Here is a 14,348-nt window from a genome sequence, read left to right on the forward strand (position 1 = left end):
ATTTTGTTATAGCGGCCCGAGTTGGCTAAGACATCCTCTACTTATTTCATAAGATTATTTATGTTTTCTCCTTAAAACATACTCATGTAAAATATTTCAATGTTTGTAGATGTGATTTATTTTTGCTGGCTTTTTACTTTTTCAGTGAATTCTCTGCAGTTGCATAATACTATAAACTCTAATACAGCAAAACTTTAGAGTATTATTTTTTGCTTGATCAAGGGGTTAAAATAGCTAGCAGTAGAGTTAACTATTTCTGCTAGTTTTTATTTTACACAATTTAAGGGTATATTGTTAGCTATCAATGTATTGATGATTTTTATAAATCTTAGTATTTTACCATTTGAACCATTGCCTTCATCTCTTGTGATGTTTTTACCTTCCGTTCCCTCTGGTCTGATATTGAAAATGCAGCCCCATATTTCTGTTGGTTCTTGTTTGCCAAGTCTATGATTTTCTATCCCTTTACTTTCACATTTTCTGGGTTTTTTACTTTTAAGTGTAACTCATATTTATAAAGTAATGCTGGACCTTGGAAAGTTTTTGGTTGTTGTTTTTTCTATCTAATCTGAGAATCTGTTTCTTTTAATGAATGATTTTAACCCATTTACAATGTGTAATTACTATAACACTAGGACTAATCTCTGATATTTATATATTTCTTTGGGTCTCTTTTAATCTCCTTGACAGATCAAATTTTTGGTGTTTCCCCACTTAATGCTCATTTGAAATGCTCCATTCTATTTGTATTCTTCTGTTCACCTATTGCAGCATAAGACCATTAACTATACACGTGTTTCTCTAACAAGGTCCATCAATGCCTATATCCTTCTTCTGCACACGAATAAGAGAAACACAGGATTTTTTATTTTTCCTTTCACTCACTCGCCAACTACCTCTTGTGTGTATAACTGCAATTTTGGTTCCAATTTGTAACAATATACATTTGTATATATTTGCATTGTATTTTTTCATTTAGATAATAGAAATAAGCACTGATATCACAAGTATATTTGAAGAAAACGTTATCACATTAATGGGAAATGCAAAGATTACTTGAAAAAACACAGACATACCCTGTTCTTTAATAGTAAATCTGAATGATCATTAAGAGACAAATGGCCCTACATTAAAATATAAATTTAATGCAGACTCACTGACAAGAGGATTATTTTAAAATTTTGGTAAGCTGATTACAAATTGTGTACAGAAAATAAAACAATCAAGAAAACAGTAAATTTCTGAAAAAGAAGTGTAATCAGAGACTTAGCCCTATTCTCTGAAAGAATAAATTATAAATACAGAGGCATTGGAATAATAAAGATTATGACTATTAGAGCAATAGAACAGGATAAGGTCCATAAATATACTCAGTTATACATTAGAATATATATATATATATATATATATATATATATATATATATTAGAATATATATATATATATATATATATATATATATATATATATACACACACACTAATGTAGTGTTGCATTTTAGTGGGGAAGAATAGATTATTCAATAAATGGTGTTGAGACAAATGTGTAGGCATTTTAAGGAAAATGAAGACTGAGCCCTGGCTAAGGACTTACAACAACCAAAACTCCAGATAGTCACAGAAGTAAAAGCAAAACTAAAAACACAAAAGTACTGAAAAGAAAGTGCAGACATTTATTTTTCCAAATATAGCTGAGCAATGGCGAAAGCCTTCTACTTATGAAACAAAACTTGGAGGACATAAAAAACTGATGAGCACAATTAGGCGAAATGCAGGGAGAAAAAGCCAGAATTTTCATTTAAAAGACAAATGAGAAATTGAGGGGAAATATTTGGGACAAAGAGCTACTGTCAATGTATAAACAGCAACAACCTAATAGAAAAATGGGCAAAGGAACTTTTAAAAACAGCTCAGGAAAAAATAAGTAGCTCTTTAATCACAATTATAAATATTCAGTCTCAGCCATAATAAGGGAAATGCACATTAAATCTGCACTGAGATACCTACCATGTTTTAGCCTATAACATGGACCAAAAAGAAAAACGAATGTGACAAGACACTGTTCTGTCTTGGGTATGGTGAAAACAGACATTCTTACACAACTGATACAACCCACAAAGAAGGTCATTTTGCTGTATCTATCAAAAATGACAATGCATAAATATCGTTTGTCCTGATAACTCCATTTGCAGAAATTTCTCTTTCAATATACTCCCTCTTGCGTTAACTGAAATATGTACATTGCAGCATCGTTTGTAATGGCAAAAGACTGGATATCTTAAATGTTTATTTACAGGGGGCTGGTTATATTTTGGTATGTCCACATAATGGAATATGATTCATCCTTTAAAAAGGATGAGGCAACTCATTACATCTACTGTCATTTAATGATCAGCAAGATTTATGGTTAAATGAGAAAAATGTTGGAAGTTCAAAAATGGATATAGCAGAGTATGTGTGTGTACGTTGTGTGTGCACGTGTGTGTGTGTGTGTGTATGTGTGTTTGCAGCTGCACTTGGAAAGGGTATATGGGAGACTGGGGTCAAAACTGGAGGGTGTGCATTATTTTCCTTTTCAGAAGATTTTTATGAAATAAAAATTCATGCAAAAATTCATCAAACATAAATATTTGGCTTAACTAATTACTCAAGGCAAATACCTACCTAATTCCCACTCTGGTCTGGAAATAGACCACTGCCAGCCCTTTGCCCAAAAGCCTTCCTCATGCCTCTTTCCCTGCCTCCCCCAGCTCCCCCAACAATCATGGAAACCACAATCCTGCCTCTGATGGTAAGCACTTGCTTTTGAGTTTAACCACCTAACCATACACCCCTGTACAATATGGTTTTATTTTGCTTGTCTTAAAACTTTACATAAATTAAAACCATACAAATTATTTTGTGTCTGGATTCTTTCATGAAATATGTTCAATTTATGTTCATTCTACTACTGATGGGGATTTAAGTTATTTCTACTTTCTGGCTGTTACAAGTAATGCTACAGCATTTATACATGTGTCCTGGTACATTAGCCAAGGATGTCTCCTGGGTATTTTCCTAGGAGAACTATTTCTTCATATGAGCTCCGGATGCTTTGATGAAGAAGGCTAAAATGTTTTCCAAAGAGACTGTGCCAACCTACACTCCCACCAGCAGCATATGAACCGCTGATATGAGCTAATGTATCAGCAGCTGCATGTGCTGATTGGTTACATGTGCTGAAATGAGCATATGAGCTGCTGATATGGCTCCTCATCCTCGCTAACACTTGTCATTGTCAGTCTTCTTAATTTTAGCCATTCTGGTGGGAGTGTAGTGGTGTTACATTGTGGGCTAACTTTTGCATTTCCCTAACGACTAAAGAGACTGAGTACCATCTCAGACTTTTCTTAGACATTCAGATATCTTCTTTTGTTACACTCCTATGCAAATAAGGCCCATGACTACTGGGTCATCTGCTTTTTCTTATTGTTTTGTTGATCTTTACCCATCCTGGGTGTAAGTCCTCTGTTGTCTATCTCTTCTCCCACTCTGTTGCTTGTGACTTCCTTCTCAATGAAAGTAATTATCATAAAAGTCAGGAGAGAAGTTATATTGGGGAGTAGGGGGATTCTGGAATGCTGACTATGGACACTTTCTAGACCTACACAGTGAAAAGTCACTGAGCTGTATGTGTCTGTTTTGCACACTTTTCTGTATATCTGTTATATTTAACCATGAAACATTTTTTAAAAGAGAGGCTTAGCAGGGAGGGCATAGCTCAGTGGTAGAGTGCATAGTTAGCACGCATGAGGTCCTGGGTTCAATGTTCAGTACCCTCGTTAAAAATAAGAATACTACTATAAAAAAGATAGACTTAATCTATGACCCATTAACTCTACCCTTATGTATCAGGTCAAGAGAGGGGTGTACACCTGTACATTATAAGACATGAACAAAAACGTTCATGGCAACATTGTTTATAATTCATAGTCTATTTCACCAAACTTGAAAGTGGGCCTCTTTTTGTGAAATTAAGAGGAGAAGAATAAGAATGTGGTCTCAGTGGCTTTTATTTGCATAAAGAAACTCATGCAAGGAAAACTAATTTGGTTATGTGTATTAAAGAGAAGTGAACAGATAGGGGAAAGACGGGTAAGTGAATTTAGACTATACAGCTTTTATATTTTAAATTTTTATATATATTTTAACTTTCATTTTTGAGCCACGTGTCTATATTATTATTTAAAAATTAAATTGAAAAACTAATACGAACATCCTTACAGTGATAAGACGCTGCCTCCATAAAACAAAAATAGCACACTATTACAAGGGAATATTCTGAAAAGAGAAAACAGTATGGAGATTCCTCAAAAGACTAGGAATAGACTTACCATGTGACCCAGGAATCCTGCTCCTGGGCATCTATCCAGAAGGAACCCTACTTCAAATAGACACCTGCACCCCAATGTTCATAGCAGCACTATTTACAATAGCCAAGACATGGAAACAGCCTAAATGTCCATCAACAGATGACTGGATAAAGAAGAAGTGGTATATTTATACAACGGAATACTATTCAGCCATAAAAACCAACAACATAACACCATTTGCAGCAACATGGATGTTCCCGGAGAATGTCATTAAGTGAAGTAAGCCAGAAAGAGAAAGAAAAATACCATATGAGATTGCTCATATGTGGAATCTAAAAAAAAAAAGTGAACATAAATACAAAACAGAAACAGACTTATAGACATAGAATACAAATTTGTGGTTGCCAAGGGGGCGAGAGGTGGGAAGGGACAGACTAGGAGTTCAAAATTTGTAGATACTGACAGGCATATGCAGAATAGATAAACAAGATTATACTGTATAGCACAGGGAAATATATACAAGATCTTGTGGTGGCTCACAGCAAAAAAAAAATGTGACACTGAATATATGTATCTTCATGTGTAACTGAAAAATTGTGCTCTACACTGGAATTTGACACAACATTGTAAAATGACTATAACTCAACAAAAAATGTAAAAAAATAAAATAAAATATAAACAGATGCATGGCGGTTATCATAACTGATGCCACCTTGGGCTTGTTCGGTTCCTCCTGCCCTTCCACTGAACCTACGTAGGGCTGTATTGTGTAGCGAGTCTCTTCTCTGTCATCAAGGGCTTTGCAGTTAATAGATATTGTTTAATGATTGTTAGGTCCAGTGGCCTCTATGCTCTGTTAGTCTCTAAACAATAATGAAGACCTTCACTGACGTATTCCCAGTGCCCATGAGACTAGTTACCCGTTCATAAATCCTGACTTAGGAATGCATTTCCTGCTCCTAAGCACCTACCCTGATACCCTAGGTTAACTATAAAATTGTCCCAATGGTCCCTCACCTGTGCAGAGCACAGCTGTGAATGCTTCCGGATCACTGACCACCCGATCCCACCCTGTAAGTTACTCTATAATAATAAACTGATCCATTGGTTATATGGAGCTTCCTGCCTCATTGTTTGTTCTCGTGGGCACTGTACATTCCCTCCATCCTCCAACAATACAGAACAGTGTTAACGAGAGACACAGGAGACTTGGGAGAGCAAGGTTTTTTTTTTTTTTAACTACTAGAAAAGAGAGCGAAAGAAAGAGAACTGGAAATCAGCAGAACGAAGAATTTTAAAGATGGAGGATCAACAAGTTTTTAAAAAGCAGACAAAATGTATGTGTGAATAGAAAAGAACTAGACTAGAAACAGGCTTGTAAAACTCGGCACAAAAATGATTTCCAAACTAGAATTCTATACCAGCCAAAAAGATAAATTTAGTGTCAGGGTCAAATAAATATATTTCCATGGCATTTATTACTTTTTGATTTCTATAAATGTATTTATACAATTACATATATTATGTGAATATACTTTACATGACAGTTTCAGACATGCAAAGCTTCATAAAGTCCACCTGTCACACATCCATTCTCAAGGATATACTGGAGGATGTGCTCCCACAAAATGAGGGGGTAAACCAATAAAGAGGAAGACACAGGATACAGGAAACAGGAGGGAAGACATAGGATCCCCAGGAAAGGGAAGCTGATACAAGACAGAGGTAAAAAGGATTTACTGGGGAATGGCAAACAGAAGACTCCAAGGTCATAGCTGTGTGTGAAGCTGAGAGGTCAACCAGACCAGCCTTCAGCAAGTCAACAAGGTCCAGGAGAGATTTCTTCAAAGAGAAGACATTGATAAGGGGTGGAGTATAGCTCAGAGGTAGAGCATACGCTTGGCATGCACAAGGTCCTGGGCTCAATCCCCAGTATCTCCATTAAAAAAAGATTACCAGGAGAAGACACTGATGCCCAAAGTTGAGATAGCCTCCCCTATCGCTAGCTGTGTTTACTTGGGCCAAATAGTTTCTGTCTATGCCCCAGTTTTCCCCTCTATAAAATGGGCATAACAATGGCATCTACTTCTCGAGGTCGTTATGAGATGAGTTAGCATATGTAGTGTGTGTGTGTAACAGTGCTGGGCACATAGTAAATATTATATGAGTGTTTATAATTATAGTCACTATGATTATTACCTAATATGTTTGAATATACAGAGAGGAGACTTAAACAGCTGGAAAGAATTTGGAGTTGAATCATTGATATGTATATAGTAAAGCAAAGAAACAACTAAACCAGAAAATGGTTAATTCCAGGGAAAAGAAAAAGTTGTACAGAAATAGTAACCACAGCATGGACACTGCATGACTCACCTATAAACACGATAATAAACACTGATGGTAGATTTGATCAAAACAATGATAGAAACAAATGTGTATGTGAGTGCGGATGCATGGAAAAGCTAAATATCCACCTTCTAGAGTGGAAAGTCAATAGATAATGCCCAAAACTAAAAAAAAAAAAAAAAGAATCCATTAAAAAGATTAAGAGTGCTTGCTTCTAGGGAGCTGGAATTTGAGAGAAACAAAAGCAGGGAAGAGAAAACAAACTTATGGTTACCAGTTGGGGGGAGGGGGTGGGAACGTATAAATTGGGAGTTGGGAGATTTGCAGATACTAACTACTATATATAAAAAATAGATTAAAAAAAAACAAGTTTATACTGTATAGCACAGGGAACCACATTCAACATCTTATAGTAACCTATGGTGAAGAATATGAGAACAAACATGTGTATGTTCCTATGTGACTGAAGCATTGTGCTATACACCAGAAATTGACACAACATTGTAAACTGACTGTACTTCAATAAAATATATTTTTTAAAAACAAAAAAAGCAGGGAAGAGACATTTTTAAAGATTTAGAGAACTGACATCTTTTGCCACTTGTGAATAAAACTAGAAACTAATTTCAAATTAGGGTGGCAAAAATATTCACAAAAATATACAAGAATGATAAAGGGTTATTAACCTTAATTTTTTTTTAAAAAATCTCTTTAAAAATCCATAAGCTAAGATAAATAAATCAGCAATGGATAGGAGAAGAGAAGGAAATTCACAGAAGGAAATGAATCACCCACCATAAAAATCCTGATTATGCTGCCTGGCTAAAAAAAAAAAAGTCATACAAATTAAAATAATGCAACTATCTTTCATTCTGGATGAATTCCTGCTACTGGGCGCCTCTTCCTCCTCCTTACCTCACAGGAGCTGTCAGGTCCCTCTGTAGTCAGGGCCACAGATGGCCCAGGAGAGCTCTGATCGGCAGGCATGGTCACGCGGGGCCTCAGCTCTCAGGCTCTCTTGTGGACAATTCTGATCTTCCCAGGAGCCCAAGAATAGGTGGGCACCTGTGGATTCAACCAGAGCTCCTGGGGCCAGAAGGAAGATCCTGTAGCCTTCACTACGGGGTCTGACCCAGCGGCTCCTCAGAGACTCCAAGAAACCTGGAAAGACAGTGTCCACATGGTCAGTCACTCAGCGTTCACCCCACAAACGCTTCCTGGGAGGGCACTGGATACTGTGGAGTAGATAAAGCCAGGCCAACACCTATTGGAGTTATTCATCAAGTTGGAATATGAGTGAGATCATGAGATTTAGACTAAAATTAATAAAGGCTTAAATTTTAGCTCTGCCAACTTTTAGCTACTTTTAGCACCAGATTGGCCCAGGTGAACATTTAATTCATATTAGCAAGTATTGTTATTACAGGGAATCATGTAATGTGTCGAAGGAGGTCCCTCATTTAATTTGCACAACAATCATGTCACCTCTGTGTTGTTCTTTGGCACATCATCTTGAAGTGTTTAAAATTTAACTTGTTCATACCTTTCATTTTATTTTATACCTTGAAATCATTATCTTACATGAAAGAAGCCAGTCACGAAAGACCATATATTTTATGATTCCACTTATATGAAATGTCAGAATAGGCAAATACATAAGAGACAGAAAACTGACCAGAAGTTGCCTAGGGCTAGGGGTGCGGGGTGGAATGAATGATGGATGTCTGCGAACGTACACAAGGTTTCTTTCTGGCACGTTGAAAATGTTCTAAAATTAGACTGTGGTGATCATCGCACAACTCTGTGGATGTACTAAAAACCACGGAATTGTATATTTTAGAAGGGTGAATTTACAGTAGTGAATATATCTGAATAAACCTGTTCTATATATCTAAATAAATAAATCTGTTTTAAAAGAAAAGAAACACTTTCCTAAATAACCCAGGATCAAAGTCAGAAATCAATACAGAAGCTACACAGTTTTCACCCATAGCCATGGAACATGCTAAAGTTGTACACAGAGTGAAATGCATGGCTTCAAATGGCTTTACTTCTAATTAAAAACAAATACAACAGGTGCAGACGGCGTCACCTGGAGCTTGAGCAGCAGCAGAGGGTATGGAAGACAATGGCCAAGAACAAACTAAGAGGGCAGAGGTCCAGGAATGTTTTCCATATAACCAGCCAAAAAACGTTAAGGTTAAAAATAAAGCCAAACCAGTTTACCACTAATCTTCTGAAGATAAACACTTCTTATGTATATGATGTGTGTGATGAAAAAGTTAATAGAGCGAACAAAGCTTTTGCAGATACACAAAAGGCATTTGCACATTTCTCAAAAGGCCCTTCTCTTGAACCTCTGCAGAAACAGCTGACACCTCAGCAGTGTCATAAAAATGAACCCGCTAATGTTGATGAAGCTACAAGATTAACGGCTCCGCTGTAATACACTGGTGATGTATCAAATTCCCCCCACCCAAAGGCCACTAAATTAAATGTTTTATACAATAAGTAAATAAAGAAATAAAACCCCAAAAAAAGAATTATGTGTTCAACCAAAATCATCAGAAGTAGGAAAAACAAAATTAAGCAGTAGTGATTAATTAAAACCTTTAAAAAAGAGACAAATGAACTTATGTATAAAACAGAAACAGACTCACAGACATAGAATACAGACTTGTGGTTGCCAGTGGGGAGGGAGGAGGGGGGTGGGAAGGGATAGACTGGGAGTTCGAGTTTGCAAATACTGACTGGTATATATAAAACAGATAACAAGTTTCTACTGTATAGCACAGGGAACTATATTCAATATCTTGTAGTAGCTCACAGTGAAAGAGAATATGAAAATGAATATATGTATATTCATGTATGACTGAAGAATTGTGCTGTACACCAGAAACTGACACAACATTGTAAACGGACTATAACTCAATAAAAGAAAAAAAAGAAAAGAAGCTAATAATAAAAACCTTAGATAAATCAAATAAATGTAACAATAGGGGTTTAAAGAAAACAAAGAGCTGGTCCTTTAAAATGAACAATGTCATAGATAATGCCCTAGCAAATGAAATACAGAAGGGTTAAAAAACATACATATGTACGTATGTGTGTGTGTGTATGTATGTATGTGTGTGTGCATATATATATAAAAAGACACACAGATATATATATATATATAGAGAGAGAGAGAGAGAGAGAGAAAATCTTTTCCAGATGAGGCAGTGTTTCGAAGTAGTTATTGTGGGATATTACGCATAACTGTACAGCAACGTATTTAATATTTATGAGAAACAGGTGCTTCCCCAGCAAAATGTAAATTAACAAAATTAATACAGGAAAAAACAGATAGACGAGAATAATGAATGTAGAAGAGACCCAGAAGTAAAATGACATAACACAACAAATACAAATGGAAAGACTCTGAAAAGTAGAAAGGGAAGGTGGCGAGTCTACAGATCTCACAACACAGTGGTGAATTCCCTTCATTTTCCCTCCCATATATCACAAACAGGGCACTAGAGAAGCTTATAACTCAGAGCCATCAAAAGGCACAGACAAAAAAAGCTCTAAGAAAAGCCTACTCCTGTTAATCAAAAGACCAAAAAAAAAAAAAAAGTCAAACTAACTGAACATACCCACCCTACTCCAGACAAATAGGATACACATTCTCTTCAATTACCTGTGCAACATTCTCCAAGACATGCCTTACCCCGGGGCATAAAACAAACCTCAACAAATTGAAATCACACAGCGTATGTTCTTTGACTATAATAGCTTCAAACTAGAAATCAATAAGAGAAAGTTCATGGGAAAGTCTCCAAACATTTGGAAATTAAACAAAACATTTGTATATGATCCATGGATCAAAGAGGAAGTCTCAAGGGAAATTAAAAAGTAATGCATCAAAATGAAATGCAACATATCAAAATTTGCAGGATGCAGATAAAGCAGTATTGAGAGGGAAACTTACAATCCTAAATGTTTACATTAGAAAAGAATTAAGGAATGAAATCAATAAGGTAAGCTCCCACCACAGGATACTAGAAAAAGAAGGGCAAAGTAAACCCAAAGCAAGAAGGAAGGAAGGAATAAACATAAGAGCAAAATCAGTGAAATTGAAAACAGAAAAACAACAGAGATAAATCAATGAAACCAAACAGCTGGTTCTTTGAGAAGATTGATAAAATTGGTAATCCTCTAGCAAGACTGACAAAGATGAAAAGAGAGAAGACACAGATTACCAACATCAGAAATGAAACAGGAGATATAACTATAGATCCTGCAACTATTAAAAGAAAAGGGGATACCACAAACTACCTTATGCATGTAAATTAACAACTTGGATGAAATACTCCAATTCCTCACAAAACACAGACTCCTACAAATTACCTACTATTAAATACATAGATACTCTGAGAAGATATTAGATAACCTGAATAGTCATTTAACTACCACAGAAATTGGAGCCATAATCAAAAAACTTCCAAAAGGAAATTTCCAGGCCCAGATGGTTTCACAGGAGAATTCCAGCAAACATTTAAAGAAAAAATAGCATCGTTCTACACAATCTCTTCCACAAAGCAGAAGGGGAGAGAACACTTCCTGACTCATTCTATGAGACCAGTATTACCCTAATACTAAAACCAAAGATGGTACAAAAAAAGAAAATTATAGACCAACATCTCTCATGAACTTAGGCACAAAAATGCTCAAAGAAAAACTATTAGCTAATCAACTCCTGCAGTATAGAAAAAAGAATTGCACACCACAACAAAGTGAGATTTATTCCAGGAGTGTAAGGCTGGTTCAATATTCAAAAATCAGTGTATTCCCCCATATTAACAAGGTAAAGTAGAAAAAAATCACAGGATCATATAAATTCATACAGTATTGACAAAACTCAACACACATTCATGATAAAAGTAAACAGACACATAGATCAATGGAACAAAATAGGGAACCTAGAAATAGCCCCACAAAAGTACAGCCCATTTATTTTTCACAAAGGTGCAGAACAAGTAAGTGGAGGAAATACAGTCTTTTTAACAAACGGTGTTTGAGTAATTGGATATCCGAAAAAAATGGACATCGATCTAAGTCTCACACTTTATACAAAACTTAACTCAGAATGGATCATGGTCACGAGGAAGGAGAAATGAACAAATCACTATCACAGTGGAGACGAATCTCTCCTTTCTCTGTAATAGGATAAACAGACAAAAAAGAGTACAAATTTTGTATAACACAGTTGACAACTGAACAATTAAATATTATTTTCGAATTAGACATGGAACATGTATTAAAAATTTACCAAGGACTAGGCCATGAGTCCCCTCAGATTTCAAGGAATGAGCTTCATGTAGACATATTTCTGACCACAGAACACTAAGGTTAGAAGTCTAGTAAAAAGATAAACTTTCGTAAAATGAAAATGTACTTCCAAATAATTCATGGGCAAAAGAAAAATGATCAACTCTGAGAAAACACTTAGAACGTAATGAACCAAATCTTGTGGGTCTCAGAGTGAACTTTAAGACCTTAACGTTGATATGAGATAAGAGGAAAGCCTGAAAAATAACGAGCGAATCACCCAACTACATTCGGAGAAGCATCACTGACCACACAGAATTCCCCAACACTCACCCTCCCCGGGTCCCCATCACCTCCACATCCCTCCGGCAAAGGCACTGAGATCCTCTTGACAACAACTATCAAACCGCGGCTGAAAACCGCAGCCGCTTCCGGTCACCACCTCCAGCACCGCCCCTTCTCGGGATTTGGGGCTTCGCCCTGAGGGGCGTGGCTCTGCACATGCGCACAATCACATTAGAAGCCACCGCCAGCCAAGAGTCAACATGGAGTCATTACGGAGTCGGTGTTTTGGGGCATCTGGTGCCTCTCGGCCGCCGTAGTCAGGCGGGGAACATGGCCGCGCCCAGGTCGCGCTTCCCCACGGGGCACGCCATGTTGGAGGAATGTCCATTCCGTACAGAGGGTGAGGAAGCGTCTAAACTCACTTTGCAGAGCAGTGGAGCTGTCTCACAGGGGTGGGGACTTATCTCTGGGCGGGCTTCCTGGAGGAGGGGTCTCTGGATCTGTACCCAATGGATCTGTGTAATAATTTCAGAGAAGCTGAGGGGCCTCTGGAAAGACGCAGAGTGGCTGCTGTCTCGTGGCAGATAGGGAAGGATGAGAAGGGAGGAGAAGTCAGACTGGTTACAGGCCTCTCCTGGAACATACCACGAGGAAAGAAAGGGAAGAAATCAGGGACCTGCAAGCCCTCCTAGGATACAGCACTGGGGGTGAAAAGGAGAGAAGTCAGTGTTAAGTTTCCCCTCTGCTGGGCTTGTGGGGTTTGGCTGTGGGATTTGGATGTTCCCATAATCTACATTATCTCCTACTCTGGCTACCTCAGCTAAAATAAAAATATATACTAATAATGATTTTTATTTTTCCTTACTTTAACGCAATGTCTTTAAAAATGTCTTTAGGAGATTTTATTATTTTTATTTTCCCAGAAAATAAAATCTATGTAGTAATAAGGCCCTTACTTTGCAAATGTAGCTTTAAGGCTAGACTGATTCTGCCCTTGAACCAGTTTGCTGCCCCTTATCACCACCAATGTGGAGATTCTGGAGATGCTCCTGCCCTCCTGGGAGAGATCACTGGGCAGAAGGGGAAGAAGGTGTGCCGCCCTTCACCTGGGAATGCCTACTTATCCTTCAAAACCGAGTTCAGATATCTCCTCCACCAGGAAGGCCTCCTGACAGAGATAGAAGGCTCTGTGCCCCACTGAAGGCCCTTCTGAATCCTCAAGTGAAGAAAGTATTTTTGTTGCCAGTGATTTGGTTCTTACCTCATCCCAGAAAGAATTCAGAGATAAGACACGGAGGTTAAGAAAGCGGGGATTTATTAAGGGATGGATAGTACACTCTCCAGGGGAGAGCGGGCAGGCTCAGGTGAGCAGCTGTGCTGGGGTTTTTTGGTAAGTTGGTTACACAGAATGTAAAAATGAATGGGCAGTATATTCATTGGGGAAGGAAGGGTTTGGGGTCTTATTCCCTGATTTTCATCCCAACTCCACCTTCCCGAGGGGAGGAGGGATTTTTGTCCTTAGTCTGAATCTGAAGTGTCATGGTGTCAGTGCATGATGTGTACTTCTAACCTGTAAGGCTAATTTTATTGAAATTTATTAAATTTTATTTAAATTCATTGGAAACACTGGAGAGTCCTGCCTTTTCCCACCTTTCTTTGTAGGCCTCCAGGCACTTGTCACCCCAAAATGTGTGACTGCTTATCAGCCCAGATGTTCCTGCTTTTCTATGTCTGCCCAGGGACCCCCTGTTATTTACATGTATGGTTTTCTGCATTTGGCCCCATGCCCCTCCTTTTTGCCCAATCCCTGCCATTTGGCCTGCACCCCCCTTTCTGTGCTCATATCTAGCTATCTGCATGCTCTAACATTTTGAAGGGCTCAGGCATGCACTTGCTGGTTGCTCTCAGTCCAGTCACATCCCCTCTGGGCCTCAGTTGAATAATCTGGAATGTAAAGGTGTCCTACTCCAATCAGCCTAAGACCATCTGGGACTAATTTTCAGTCTGACAGATCTGTCAGTCAATGAGGGAGACCATACACCAGAGGAACCGT

General features: G+C 37.7%; 2 protein-coding genes and 1 pseudogene across 2 annotated transcripts in view; 2 read left to right on the forward strand and 1 right to left on the reverse strand.

Moving 5' to 3' along the window:
- Positions 1-12,447, reverse strand: part of ZNF81 (zinc finger protein 81) — a 63,589-nt gene extending 51,142 nt beyond the window's left edge. Inside the window, exons 1-2 of the mRNA XM_010996294.3 lie at positions 12,344-12,447; positions 7,616-7,861 (exon numbers count right to left, since the gene is read on the reverse strand). Of these exons, the coding sequence (XP_010994596.3) occupies positions 7,616-7,687 (72 nt within the window). The 5' untranslated portion in view covers positions 7,688-7,861; positions 12,344-12,447. The remainder of the gene's footprint in view (positions 1-7,615; positions 7,862-12,343) is intronic.
- On the forward strand, positions 8,829-9,265 carry LOC105102858 (ribosomal biogenesis factor-like). Its single transcript, XM_010996305.3, has one exon. The coding sequence runs from the start codon at positions 8,829-8,831 to the stop codon at positions 9,144-9,146; it is 318 nt and encodes a 105-aa protein (XP_010994607.1). The 3' UTR covers positions 9,147-9,265.
- On the forward strand, positions 10,847-13,496 carry LOC135320264 (uncharacterized; annotated as a pseudogene).
- The last annotated feature ends 852 nt before the right edge of the window (positions 13,497-14,348 follow it).

The sequence above is a fragment of the Camelus dromedarius genome, chromosome X, assembly GCF_036321535.1.
Source record: "Camelus dromedarius isolate mCamDro1 chromosome X, mCamDro1.pat, whole genome shotgun sequence".
NCBI lineage: Eukaryota > Metazoa > Chordata > Mammalia > Artiodactyla > Camelidae > Camelus > Camelus dromedarius.

Excerpts from the sequence above, each read along its gene's own strand:
- LOC105102858 (XM_010996305.3), top strand. The coding sequence starts at position 8,829 with ATGGCCAAGAACAAACTAAGAGGGCAGAGGTCCAGGAATGTTTTCCAT.